Consider the following 14,299-nt stretch of genomic DNA (forward strand, 5'->3'; position numbering starts at 1 on the left):
CTACCGCTGAACACGGAGGCACTGTGGAACAGCTTGCCAAACACTTCACAGCTGGATTCTTTGAGGAGGGAACATAAGTGGTGTTGATGCTTTGTGAGAAAAAGCTTTCTCTATTTAAACTGATGGTGAAAAATGTCTCAATTCTTTTGACAGTATAATGTGTATAAAGTATATTTTTTGAAAAAGAAGCATGTTCAAGAGAACAAAAAAAGGAGAGAAAAGAACCGTGCTTGTAATGAAAATATTTAAAAATTTGCTTTGTGTTCTTTCCTGATTCAGCAAGGGCATTAGAAAATATCTTTGCAAACAAAGCAAGCAGCGTACACACGTTAAAGGGAAAGATAAATAGATTTATAACAGTCATATAAAACATACAATACAAAAGGAAGACAATCAATTAATAATGTAGTGGTACAAACAATATTCATCAACTTAATACTCTGATCTGTACAATGCCAGTGGCAACTACAGATCCAACAGCCTCTCGTGCAAAACACACACACGCACGCACATGCACACACTAAACATTCTTCACCAGCATCTAAACTCAAAGTTAAATATGGGAAATTCTGGAAATCCAAATCAACACACCCAAAATGCTGGAGGAACTCAGCAGGCCAGGCAGCAGCACCTATGTAAATGAATGAACAACTGACGTTTTGTGCCGAGACCCTTCATCAAGACTGGAAGGGAAGGAGGAAGGTGCCAGAATTGCATTGGAAGCACTGGACACAATAGGTAAACCCCAGCAGATTCGTAGGTGAAGTGTTGCCTCACCTGGAAGGGCCGTTTCGGACCCTGAATGGAGGTGAGGGAGGAGGTGAATGGGCAGGTGTAGCATTTTGGGGAGGACAGGAACAAACACGTGTGTTCATGGCACATCTCCAAATTATCTCCACATTCCAAGCTGCCACCATTTTGTCTTTTGGTCCCTGATTTTATTTTAATTACAAATTTGACTCTCTCCTTACAGGGCTGACAGCTGAGGCAGTCTACCCTTCTGTGCCTCTTCCCACACAGAACCTGGAATAAAGTTTCTGCTGCTGGTAAAAACTCTGTCAGATTGTCAGAGATGGACATTCCCAGTCAGAAGCCAACAGATCAAAATCAGTCAGTACTGTGTGGCTTCTTTGGATTGAGTCAGAGTCCTGAGTTGGGAGCTCAAGGACTGGACTGATTGGCACATTTCTTCTTTAGCTTAAGCCCGAGTCCTGAATTGAGACTAATCAAATTCATTCCCATTTTCACTTTCTCGACCAGCATGGAGAAATGTCAGCAGTTCCTGTCAACTTAGGGAAAGGTTCCAAATGACAGGTAATATGAGAAATGCACAAAATCAAACGGCTGGTTCAACTCATTTTCGTCTGATTTCATCATTTTCGCCAGATTGTCAGAGATGGACATTCCCAGCCAACGGACTGAAATTATGCCGTGTCCTGAGTTGGGAGCCACAAGTTTGAAATGTTCGGTCATACCATATATTGCTTTTCCAAGGCAATGGCATCCAAAAGCAGACCATTTAGCCCATTCTAATCAGGATGTAGAGATCCAGCAGCTTCTGTGTGACAGGTTCTGAAAACCTGCAGTTCTTCAGCATTCTGAAAACAGAGAAAGTGAAATTGTAAAATGCCATGACAAATGCAGACAGACCAGACACTGATCAGAAACTGATTGGGTTCCAGTTCTGAGGATCTATCCTTGACCTAACACGTTGGTGCAATCACAGAGAAGGGATGTCAGCGGCTATACTTCATTAGGAGTCTGGGGAGATTTGGCACGCCAGCAAAGACTCTAGCAAATTTCTACAGGTGTACCGCGGAGAATATTCTGCCTGGTTGCATTGCCGTCTGGAGTGTGGGCGCCAATGGACGTGATCAGAAAAGCCTGTAGTACCTGGTAAACAAAACCAGCTCCATCATGGGCACTGGCTACCCCACCAGAGGACATCTTCAATAAGCAATGCTTCAAGAAGGTGGCTGAGGGTCCACCACCAACACCCAGGACATGCCCTCTCCTCATTGGGACCATCAGAGAGGAGATACAGGAACACAAAGACACACGCTCACATCTTAGGAGCAACTCCTTTCTCTCTGCCATCAGATTTCTGAACAGGCCACAAACCCGTGACCTCACTTTTTACATTACTTAATTATTTTTAATATTTCCTATTGTCACATTCATGATTTTTTTTAATGTGCCTGTCGTGTCTATCCACAACAGACACTTAGAGGCCTCCTTATAGGGTACCTCCTGTACCTAATAAAATGGCCACAGAGTATGTACCCCACCCACTTCAAGATTTTAACGTGTTCTGCAATCAGAGGTGCTCTTCTACACACCACTGTTGTAATATGTGGTTATTTGAGTTGCTGTTGCTTCCTGTCAGTTTAAACCGGTCTGGACATTCTCCTCTGACCTCTCTCATTAACAATGCATTTATGCCGCTCATTGGATGCTGGGTTTTTTTATTTTGCACACCGTTCTCTTTAAACTCTGGAGAATGTTGTGTGTGAAAATCCCAGGAGATCAGCAGTTTCTGTGATACTCAATCCACCAACAGTCATTCCACAGTCAAAGTCACTTAGATCACATTGCTTCCCCCATTCCGATGCTCAGTCTGAACAGTAAATGAACTGCTTGACCATGTCTGCATGCTTTTATACATTGAGTTGCTACCACATGACTGGCTGATTAGATATCTGATTAACGAGCAGTAGTACAGCCATACATATTAAAGTGGCCACCGACTGCATGTCATTGATAATAAACCTGATTCTAATTCTGAGAGAAAGTGAAGGAGGGAGATACGAAAGCACAGAAGGCCAAAGCAACATCTATTTACAAAATGAGAGACTGTGAAAGGTCAAGATGATGGTAAATCTCTGTTACCTTCATAGAGAATGTGTTCAGACACAGGAGCTGAGAGACTCTGTGCAGTACTCTGCAAAAGTCTGAGGCATATATGAAGACCTTTGCACAGACTGTATTTATCACAGTGGAGAGCAGGTTTGCAAGTCTGGCGGGAGCAAAGAATGTTGGGAATGGTGAGGATGGAGTGCTGCAGGAGAGTGTGGAACGGGTGGAACAGGAAGGAACGCCAGGGCTGGTGGGAGGGGGTGCAGACACACCCATCCCTGAGACACCAGCAAGGTCATTTGATTCCAAACAATTGGTTTATTGATCATTACAGAACGTCTCTCTGGTGCTTCCCGCGCCCTCCCCCTCCCTTCCCCTTTTCCCAACCAGGATTCCCCTCTCCCTGCCTCCTTCCCACTTTCAGTCCAAAATCGAGACCCAAATCAGAATCAGGATTATCATCACTCACATGTCACGAAATTTGTGTTTTCTTTTGTGCCAGAGTGCAGTGCAATACATAAAATGATATATAGTGCCTATAAAAAGTATTCAGTCCCTTGGAAGTTTTTATGTTTTATTGTTTACAACATTGAATTAGAGATTTAATTTGGCTTTTTTTGACACTAATTAACAGAAAAAGACTCTCGTGTCAAAATGAAAATACATCTCTTCAAAGTGATCTAAATGAACTACAAATATAAAACACAAAATAATTGATTACATATATATTCACCCACCCTCCCCCCTTTAATATGACACACTAAATCATCACTGGTACAGCCAATTGGTTTTAGAACTCACATAGTTAGTGAAATAGAAATCTGTTTTTGGATACCTGTGTGCAGTCAAGGTATTTCGACTGATTGTAGTAAAAATGCACCTGTATCTGGAAGGCCCAACTGCTAGTGAGTCAGTACCTTGGCAAAAACTACACCATGAAGACAAAAGAACTCTCCAAGCAGCTCTGCAAAAAGGTCATTGAACAGCATAAATCAGGAGATGGATACAGGAAAGCTTCCAAGTCACTGAATATCCCTTGGAGTACAGCTGTCAACCATCAAGAAATGGAAAGAATATGGCACAGCTGTAAGTTTGCCATTCACTGGGTGACCGTGCGATAAGGGGACTAGTGAGGGAGGCCACCAAGAGACCTATGACTGCTCTGGAGGAGTTACAAGCTTCAGTGGCTGAGATGGGAGAGGCTGCGCATACAACAACTGTTGCCCGAGTGCTTCACTAGTCACAGCTTTGTGGGAGAGTGGCAAAGACAAAGCCACTATTGAAAAAAAACCTCATGTACCTGGTTAGGTGTCAGATCTTTTAGTGGGATAGCATTTTGGAGATAGTGATCATAATTCTATCTCCTTTACTATAGCATTGGAGAGAGATAGGAACAGACAAGTTAGAAAAGTGTTTAATTGGAGTAAGGGGAATTATGAGGCTATCAAGCAGGAAACTGGAAGCTTAAATTGGGAGCAGATGTTCTCAGGGAAAAGTATGGAAGAAATGTGGCAAATGTTCAGAGGATATTTGAGTGGAGTTCGGCATAGGTACGTTCCAATGAGACAGGAAAGTTATGGTAGGGTACAGGAACCATGGGGTACAAAGGCTGTAATAAATCATATAACAACTGCTGTCTGGGTGCTTCACCAGTCACAGCTTCATGGGAGAGTGGCAAAGAGAAAGCCACTGTTAAAAAAACTCACATGAAATCTCAGCTAATGTTTGCCAGAAGGCATGTTGGAGACTCTGAAGTCAGCTGGAAGGTTCTATGGTCTAATGAAACCTAAATTGAACTTTTTGGCCATCAGACTAAATGCTACGTTTGGCATAAGCCAAGCACCTCACATCATCAGAAACACACCATCTCTACCATGAAGCATGGTGATGGCTGCATCATGCTGTGGGGATGCTTCACTGCAGTACGCCCTGGAAGGACTGTGAAAGTAGAGGGTAAAATGGATGCAGCAAAATACAGGGAAATCCCGCAGGAAAACTGTGATGCAGTCTGTAAGAGAACTGCAACTTGGGAGATAAAACCCCCCCAAAAAAAAAACTAACCACCACCAACCGAACCAACATCATATCAGGTATACACAGCAGTGTCAAAAACTCCACACCTTGAACTAAATAACTAAAGGTGATAAAAAAAATGGTTCAGGAAAGGTCAATTTAACTCATGAAAATGTTGAATAAATGGTCTCCAAGTTTCTTCAAATTTGACCGAAGGGTCAAAAATGACACTTCTGATTTTTCCTAAACTCAAGCAAGATATAGGTTGGGAAAACCATTGAAATGTAGTTGGGGGATTAATTTCTTTCCAGTTCAATAGAATGGATCTTCTAGCCATTAATGTAACAAATGCAATCATCCGTCGAGCTGAAGGGGATAAATAACTATTATCCACCATTGGTAAGCCAAAAATTGCAGTAATGGGATGAGGTTGACCATGCAATCTGACAGAGTTTGAGCAGTTTTGTAAAGAAGAATGGAGAAAAACTGCAGTGTCCTGATGTGCAAAGACCTATCCACACAGACTCAAGGCTGTAATTGCTGCCAAAGGTGCATCTACTAAATACTGACTTGAAGGGGGTGGATACTTACACAATCAATATTTTGTGTTTTATATTTGTAATTAATTTAGATCACTTTGTACAGGTCTGTTTTCACTTTAACATGAATGAGTCTTTTTCTGTTGATCAGTGTCAAAAAAGGGAAATTAAATCCACTGTGATTCAATGTTGTAAAACAATAAAATATGAAAGCTTCGGGGGGGGGGTGAATACTTTTCATAGGCACTATATATATTAATATTCACAATCCAGAGTTGGCCTCTGAGGTAATTTCTGTGAGTGTGTCAGATATATGTGATTGGATTTGACTTAACGTATTGGATTGTGAGTATCAATGTCTGACTTGTATAAACAGAGTGGGAAAATTTCAATGTGCACAAATTTGTAGCTGTGTGTCAGTAATTTATAACATATTAAATGAGCTTTACTGCATAAAATACATTGCTGGAATTAATACTAACAAAATACCTGTGGTCCTTTTTCATTAATGTTTTTACTTCTCCCTATAATAAAGAAAATAATCCAATAATTATGGATATTCAGTATTTCAATTAATTGTCTCACCAACAGTCACTAAAAAAAGTTTCAATACTCTCTCATTTACTCTTGAGAAATTGACCCCTTCTTGGTGACTTAACAGAGAGTGCAGACAGGATCTCTGGTTTACAGACCGGGGAAGGTCCGGGGTCATACAGTGGGAAAGGGTTACCAATCAATGGAAGAATTACTTTATGCACAGGGTCCCACAGTAACTTCCCTGAGGTGTTTTGCACAGAGGAAACAGGAAATTCTGCTCCCCCATTCTTGTGACTGATGGAATTTCCTGCACTCAATGAGCGCAGAATCAGGATACAGGCCCCATCCCTGCACTGGGAGCCGGGCCAGGAAATGTGCCTTCTTGTGTTACGTTCCCCAGTAACCGGGTAATTTACCTGCAAAGATAGATGGGTCCGCTGAGCCTGGTGCTACTATTTTCAAACGTTTTTATTTATAAAGGGGCACAAACGTATGGTTAATACAAAACATTCAGATCATATACGTCGTCACAACTCAATCTAAAGCACAGGTATAGTAATAATCAATCAGAAATAAGCTCTATCGTTGTCTAGGGGTAATGTAGATATATATCGTTTGCTGGATATCTAAAAGTCTTTTAGATCACTGCAGTTCCACCAGCCGCCGTCGGCTGTGGTGTCGCGTTGGTGCACTTTTGTTAGAAAGAGAGAGAGAGAGAGATGTCATTAAACAGCTTCACCTGCCCGGGTCCCTACGGAGCACCGCCGTGGAATCAGAAGAGCAGGCTTCCCGGTTGTTAGTTAAAAGCGATTGTCCGTGATTCCAGCCACAGACTCCCGATCCGGAATCTAACGCACGTGGCTTCCTTCAGAATGGCGTCCCGCTCCGACGGGAAGCACTATCGTGTCTTCTTCGTGTGTCTCCTTGGTGCGTCTGAGGCCCCGCCTCGGCAGCCCACCTTTTATCTGGACTGGCAGGGTTGTAGATGTCAATCAAGGTAGGGTGAGGCCATCCTGACACCACATTGCCCGAGGGTGTCCATGTCCCTGATAGCTGGCACGTACTAGAGAGTTGCAATTCACACAGGTGCCTCTAAGAACAATGGTCAACTCCGTGGCATTGTCTCTCATTTCCTGGGTCCAAGACCCGAATTAATAGCGATCTTGCGATTCTCTTGAAGGAGGGGGCTGAGGTCATGACACTTGTTACTTGCCTTTAAAGATCAAGGCTTTCCCCAAGACAGAGTCTGCCGTCACATTCCCATTGCCTGCTCCCAGCTGAAAGATTGAAAACTGTGGACTGTGTGCTGAATGTCCAAACACTTAAAATGAATGGACAGACAATTGAACAGCAACACATTTCCCAGTTTCCCATATCTGCTCCCCATGGGGAAGGTTCCTTTCACCTTCCCATCCCGGGACTGTGAGTGACACCAAGTCTCGACACAGGAGAGACCACAGGTGCAAAGTGCCCTTCAGCTCATTTATCTCCCCCTTTCTAGAACCCTCCGTTCCTGCCCTCCTCCTAGACGTTCCCCTGATGGACACAGCACTGGGCTTCACCTACCCCTTCCGTTCAGTGATTGATCCGATTCTACGAGATGGAAAACTTCTTGAATTCGCTCCCCAACATGGAATCTCCAGAAGAGAAATGACAAAAGCCCCTGGACTTCACCCTCACTTACCCCAGGAATTTGACCATCTGGAATGGCACAGGCCGGATATTCCCTGGGGGAGAAATGGAAAACTCTGCCTGTACTCACCAGTCATCCGGCTATACTCTCTCCGGATCCAAAGGCAAATCCGGCTGTGCAAGGCTGAGGATACAATGGTGAAACAGGACAAATTAAGCCTCGCCCACAATATCTCAGGAAACCTTAACAGCACAGCCCTTCCCCCATCACTCTGAAACATCAAAACTAAAACGATATTTCTGAGGTATCAATTTGAAATTATTTTAAAAGGTGCAATAAAAATAGGAATGGCTTAGGGCAGTTGCAGGTCAGGAAGCCTCTGTGGAGACAGAGGTAATTCACGTTTGATGTCCATGATTGCCCATGCAGCACCTGGCGACAAGAGGTTCACTGGAGCTCGGCCAGCAAGTTCCGGAGCTCAGCATTCCTGCAGATTTCCAGCAGTCTCCCGTGAGGATGGCAGATTCTTTTTCTTGAAAGACGATGAACTCCTTCAGTTTTATATACATCAGTATTTACATTGGATTCTTTTACTTAATTCACCAGATTTTAATTTCCCCATTGCCCTGTTCCAGGATTCAGGCTTATCGGGCTGAAAAATTAGTTTTACCACTGTCTCGCAGAATAGAACCAAGAACCCTCTGCATTACAGATAGAAAATACTCAAAGTCCATAAAGAGGATCTAGGCAATGAAAATATTTTGGGTGCTTTGACAATACTTTTGATCGATACTTTGTCTTTCTTCACTATGGAATTCTGATGAGGTCAGGGAGGAACTTAATAAAAATCATACTCTAATCCCAAAAGGCAAAGTGATCCGCTGATGCCAGGGTGGGATGGGACACAACTCTATTGCAACGCCTGATTGGCAAGAAATGACTAGGGAAGTGTTAGACTAGTGTGTAATACTGTTATTTTACACAGATTAACTTATCCAATTCTTGCTCAATATGTGTGTATTTGTGGTACTTTGCTGGGAAAGGCAGGAGAATGGGGTTGAGAGAGATAATAAATCAGCCCTGGTGGAGTGGCAGAGCAGACTCGATGGGCTGAATAGCCTAAACTGCTCCTACGTCTTATAGTCTATTTATGACAAAAACGCCAATGACTCCATGAGGAGTTTCCAGTAGAAACAGGGAAAAAATACAGGCCAGAGCTCCTCCTGAACGACAGCAGCCAGTCAGGGACGGGGGCAGGGGCAACGTGCTGGAGGTTTCCCCATAACCCCGACCTGAAGGGGCAGTGGGACCCTGGGGAAAGCTTTCATTGTGACCGAGTCCCTCCAGCATTTTGTGTGAGCAGCTTTGATTTCCCGCTCCTGGTTTGTGATCTGAAGGTTCTGATCATTTTGATACTTACAGGAATTGAACATCAAGGCCAGGAAAAAGCTGACTGTACATTCGGCCGCTGAAGCGATGAGCACAATCCAGATGTGGGAGATACGTCCTTGATCTGACAATATAGAACAGCAAAGACACTGAGTAATCTAGCACATGCATATCAGTCATATCCACAGACATTCACAATGGGACGTCTCAGAATGGCAACATCAAAACCTGAACAGAGCCATTTGAAGAAGTGAGGCTGTCAGTTAATCATCAGTAACTTCAGCTGCTGATCAGAAACTGTGCTGACGCTATGACCCTCTGCGGACAGCCAATCTTCCCCTGGCTGGGCCAAACAGACCCACTTCCCCCTACCAGTGACCCCCAGTACCTCCACAATGAAGCTCACCGCTGTCCAGCTGTTGCTCCAACTACTGCAGGGGGGAGGGGAGCAGTGGATTGCCAAGAGGCAGCTGAGCTGGAGAGATGACAGGGGAGGTAACAGGTGCCCAAGGTAATTCTCTCCACTCCATCACAGACTGTGCCTTAGTAAACCCCCAAAAGCTGATCATCTCCCTCTTCTGCCCTCTCCCACCCCCCACAATCGCTACATAACCTGGGAAAGACAGACTGCCTTCTGCCTCCGCTCAAACGTCAGGCTGCTGCTTACTGATTACAGTTCAGTGCTCAAAGCCCTCAGTACTAATCAAAGAGCTCTGGAACCTGGGCCTCCTCCTGCAAAATGGATTCCCGACTTCCTCACTGGGAGACCGCTCATTTTAGATCCGAAATAACATCCCCTCCTCTCTGACAGCCAACACTGGCATATCTCAACGATGAATGCTCAGCCCACAGCTCTAGTCTCTCTACACCCATGACTGCAGCTTATTCTGATCCAGGGCAGTGTCCCCCATCCCATTCCAAACAGTGATACAAACAGTTGGAATGCTCTCCACCGTACATCTATAGAAATCTGCGAATGTCTCCTCGAACTCTTAATGAAATATAGCCGCTGTCATACCTTCTTTGTAACTGCATGGATATGCTGGGCCCAATATAGATCCTCAGAGATTTTGACACCCAGGAACTTGAAATTTCTCACTCTCTCCGTTTCTGAACCCTCTGTGAGGACTGGTGTGTTCTCAAGTCTTTCCTTTTCTGAAGTCCACAATCAATTCTTTGGTGTCACTGACGTTGAGTGCAAGGTTGTTGTTGCAACACCACTCAACCAGCTGATCTACCCCACTCCTGTACGCCCTCTTGATACCATTTGAAATTCTCCTAACAACACTTGAGCCGTCAGCAAATTTATAGATGGCATTTGAGCTGTGTCTAACTACACAGTCATGAGTATAGAGAGAGAGTAGAGCAGTGGGCTAAGCACACACCCTTGAGGTGCGCCAGTGTTGATTATCAGTGAGGTGGAGATGCTACTCCCGATCTGCACAGGCCATGGTCTTCCAGTGAGGAAGTCAAGGATCCAGTTGCAGAGGCAGGTAAAGAGGTCCAGGTTTTGGAGCTTTTTGAGAAGAACTGTAGGAATGACTGTGTTAAATGCTGAGCTGTAGTCTACTAGCAGCAGCCTGACATAAATATTAGTATTGTCCAGGTGATCCAAGGCATCATGAGGAGTCTCTGAGATGCTTCTGTTAGGACAGGAGTCCCATCTCATCTCAGGTGCAGGCTCACTTCATTGCTACCAGCCCTTCTAAAACGGATGCCTGCATCCTCTTCAACCAAAAAATGGAACCTCAGATTCTTGTATCAACACCTCAGCCACATATAAATTCCCTTGACACCTGTTTATATCCAATTTAGTGTCCAGTTTGGGCGAACATTCAGAGACTATTATGAATAATGTTTAATTATTTTGTTCAGCAATTAAACTCATTCACAAAATCTGGAACTTCCTGCTCTATAGAACGACAACTCCCTAGAACTTCACTTGTTAATTTGTTGATAAACATCCCCTCGTTTTATACACTCAGTGGCCAGTTTTATTAGGTACCACCTGATGTTCGTGGTGGTAGCCCATCCACTTCAAGGTTTGACATGTTGTGCATTCAGAGATGCTCCTACGTGTATTTTAAGCGGATGTTGATAAGTCCTTAATTAGTCAAGGCGTCAAAGATTATTGGGAGAAGGCAGAAGAATGGGGTTGAGAGGGATAATAAATCAGCCAGGATGGAATGGTGGAGCAGACTCGAAGGGCCAAATGGCCTAATTCTGCTCCTATGTCTTTATGGACATACCAAAGTGGTTAAGCAATAGTTGGACCCACAGGGCATGTCCAAAATCTAATGTCACCATGTCCATTGACAAGTAACATAATGGGATCAGTTCATGAAATAAGAACCGTAGTTCCAATTTCAAATGAACAAAACCTCCTCAATACCATCTTCTACGCTCCACATACTCATTAATCAGGCCTCTTCTGAACAGTGAACCCACACCTTGCATGAAGCACTAGATGAACAGAGGAGGAACGCACTCTGTGTAGGGTATTTCAATGTCCAATTGTGCCCTGCGTTGTGACACAACTAATTGCTGTGCACTCAAGCAACGGCAGATAGAAGAAGTTCAAGTATAATTGTCATTCAACCATACACAAAACATCATTCTTCCGGGGCCAAGGTGCAAAACACACTACACAGAGTCACACACAGTACATAGAGTTATGATCCAGTCACAAAATACTATGAGCATAAGTCACTGAGTGGTCTGAAGGTTTGGCATGTTGTCCTGAAGCCATGTTTCTGCAAGAACAAGCACGTAGCAGTTACTCATCTCGCAATGAACCAACCTAAAAGGGAGAAACCTTCCTGACCTTACACACACAACTCTAATTGCTGTGACTCAGACACACTCCTGTTCTTCACTGGTCACTTTTCATCTTCTATTGCTGCTGTTTCACATATTTATATCACTGTGTTACTTTAACAGTGCCAGTAGCATTATACTGTGTTACATAAACTGCACCTCGCACTTTATGTCAATCTGTCAACCATCAGGCCAGGCCAGGCCACGCAGGGACTTATGCTAATAGTCTTTGAGTGACTGTATCTGCTGGATCATGAACAGTATGGAGAAACAGCCAACTCACTTTTCTGATGGATGTCTTTGATAAGGAACGTAATCAAGCTGCCAATCATGATGATGTGCAGTGCACATTGAATGAGATTCCAAATAAATGCTAGAGACAGAGGACATGATGATAAGAGAGCTGGATTTCACTACGACTGGAAATTTTATAAAACAGATGAGCTGCTTCTCACCGGTATTGATGTTGAATCTGCCAATGCGTTGGCAGTTAGATCTTCGAGTGATAAATGGTAGAGCCAAAGTAAAAAATAGGAGAACTGTAATGCATGCTGTAGCCGCGTTTAGAAAATCAGAACCTAGAGTAAAGAGCAAACAGTAAGGGTTAGCAATTTATGCAGAACTTGAGAAATTAAACCAACAAGATGGCAAAACCCTATTTCCCAACAGTAGTTGGATATTAGTTCCACGGATGTAGGTGCCACTGGAAAGGCCCCCCACCTCATCTACATATGACTCTCGCCTGCCCCACCATCCCAACTTCAGCTGGATTGACCTATCACCTGCCAGCTCTTACTTTACCCCTTTCTCCTCATCTTTTTATAATGGCCATCTCCACTCTTGCTTCCAATCCTGATCAAGGGTCTCGATCCAAAACTCGAACTTGTCATTTCCTTCACATAGATGGTTCCCGATCCATCGTGAGGAGCACCAGAAAGGCTTCATTGCTGTCCATAAACAAGAGATTCTGCAGTCACTGGAAATCTGGAGAAGCAGATACAAAATGCTGGAGAAAACTCAGCAAGCCAGGCAGCATCCAAGGAGGGGAATAAACAGTCAACGTTTCAGGTCGAGACTATTCATCCAGATCTGATGAATCCTAATGAAGGGTCCTGGACTGCTTTATTCTCCTCCCCTCCACAGATGCTGCCTAACTTCTGGAATTTTGTGTGTGTTGTGTGTGTTCCTATGTGGCTCATCTGTTTACCCCCAGTAGGGTGATGGCGGGTACCCTAATGTAATCTCCGCTGCTCCCATGGGTAGGGAGTCTCATGAGTTCCTTGGTGTGATCCTGTCTCATCTCTCACCCTAGATGCGTATGCCCTCTGGTATTACAACCCGAAGGAAAGGCTACCAGCTATGTACCTGTGCCTCTCCTAACCTTCTCCCCTCAGCCTCTCCAGAGAAAACAACCCATTTTTCTCCACACTCTCCTCATGGCATGTGCTCTCTATTTGAGGCAGCATCCTGGTGAACCTCTTCTGCACCTTCTCCAGAGCCTCTGCGTTCTTCTCTGGAATGGACAACTAGGATTAAGTGCAGTACTCCACATGCAACCTAACCACAGTTTAAAGCAGCAACAATTCTTGAAATCAGTTCCTCAACTGATTAAGATAAGCATGTTGTACGCCTTCTTTAGCATCCTATCAACTTGGGGCCACTTTCACCTACAGACTTGGACCACAGGTTGTCTCTGTACATCAATACAGTTTAGTGCACTGACTTTTTACATGTCATTTCCCACAGTGCACAGATTCACACTTGGCCGGATTAAATGCCACCTGTCATTTCTGCAAATGATCTATGTCCTTTCCCAGTCTTCTACACTAACCACAACATTGCCAATCTTTGTATCATTTGCAAACCTGCTAACCCCCTCCCCCACAAACAATCGATGTCCTTTGCCATTTTTCAAAGCTATCCACAAAATCACCAACCACTGTATCGTCTGCAAACCTGCTAACCCCCTCCGCCTGCAAATAACTCTACACTCCTATCCCGAGTCATTTGTCTGCTCACGTCAATAGCAATAAACTGTCAACTCAACGAGTTTCAACATAAGGATTTTATCAAATGCCTTTTGGGAGTTCAGATCCCCAATGTGCACATCAGTCTATCTATCGAAATTAAACTCAGCCACACTGGGCGTGGCCAGCATCTCATTAATCAGAATAGAACTTGATTGCCATTGCTAGACAACGAGATTGTGAGGCTACGGCAGTCCGTGCAAAACAGATATCTACAATTCATGTGGTACAGCTTAATAAAACTAAAAATTCCCATATTTACAGGCAACATGTGATCTTGATAGTCCATTGGCCAGCTGGGGTGTGGCACTGTTCACCATTACTAAAGTCGAAACTTCCATCACATTTCTCTTCCCTCGGCTACAGGATCGAGAGCTGCAGGAGCTGGTGGTCCCGATGAAGCTGCTGTACAGAAGTACACTGAACAAGCCACTTGTCCGTTCCAAACCCCCCAGAGGTTTGGAAGTGGGTCAATTTTTATGGAAATG

The 14,299-nt window shown here is 44.1% G+C and overlaps 1 protein-coding gene across 1 annotated transcript in view; it reads right to left on the bottom strand.

The window, feature by feature from the left end:
- Positions 1-329: 329 nt before the first annotated feature.
- Positions 330-14,299, bottom strand: part of LOC140718841 (uncharacterized) — a 40,341-nt gene continuing 26,371 nt past the window's right edge. The window contains exons 7-12 of the mRNA XM_073033055.1: positions 12,240-12,362; positions 12,068-12,157; positions 8,999-9,091; positions 7,708-7,761; positions 5,898-5,932; positions 330-1,598 (exon numbers count right to left, since the gene is read on the bottom strand). Of these exons, the coding sequence (XP_072889156.1) occupies positions 1,530-1,598; positions 5,898-5,932; positions 7,708-7,761; positions 8,999-9,091; positions 12,068-12,157; positions 12,240-12,362 (464 nt within the window). The 3' untranslated portion in view covers positions 330-1,529. The remainder of the gene's footprint in view (positions 1,599-5,897; positions 5,933-7,707; positions 7,762-8,998; positions 9,092-12,067; positions 12,158-12,239; positions 12,363-14,299) is intronic.

The sequence above is a fragment of the Hemitrygon akajei genome, chromosome 2, assembly GCF_048418815.1.
Source record: "Hemitrygon akajei chromosome 2, sHemAka1.3, whole genome shotgun sequence".
Lineage (NCBI taxonomy): Eukaryota > Metazoa > Chordata > Chondrichthyes > Myliobatiformes > Dasyatidae > Hemitrygon > Hemitrygon akajei.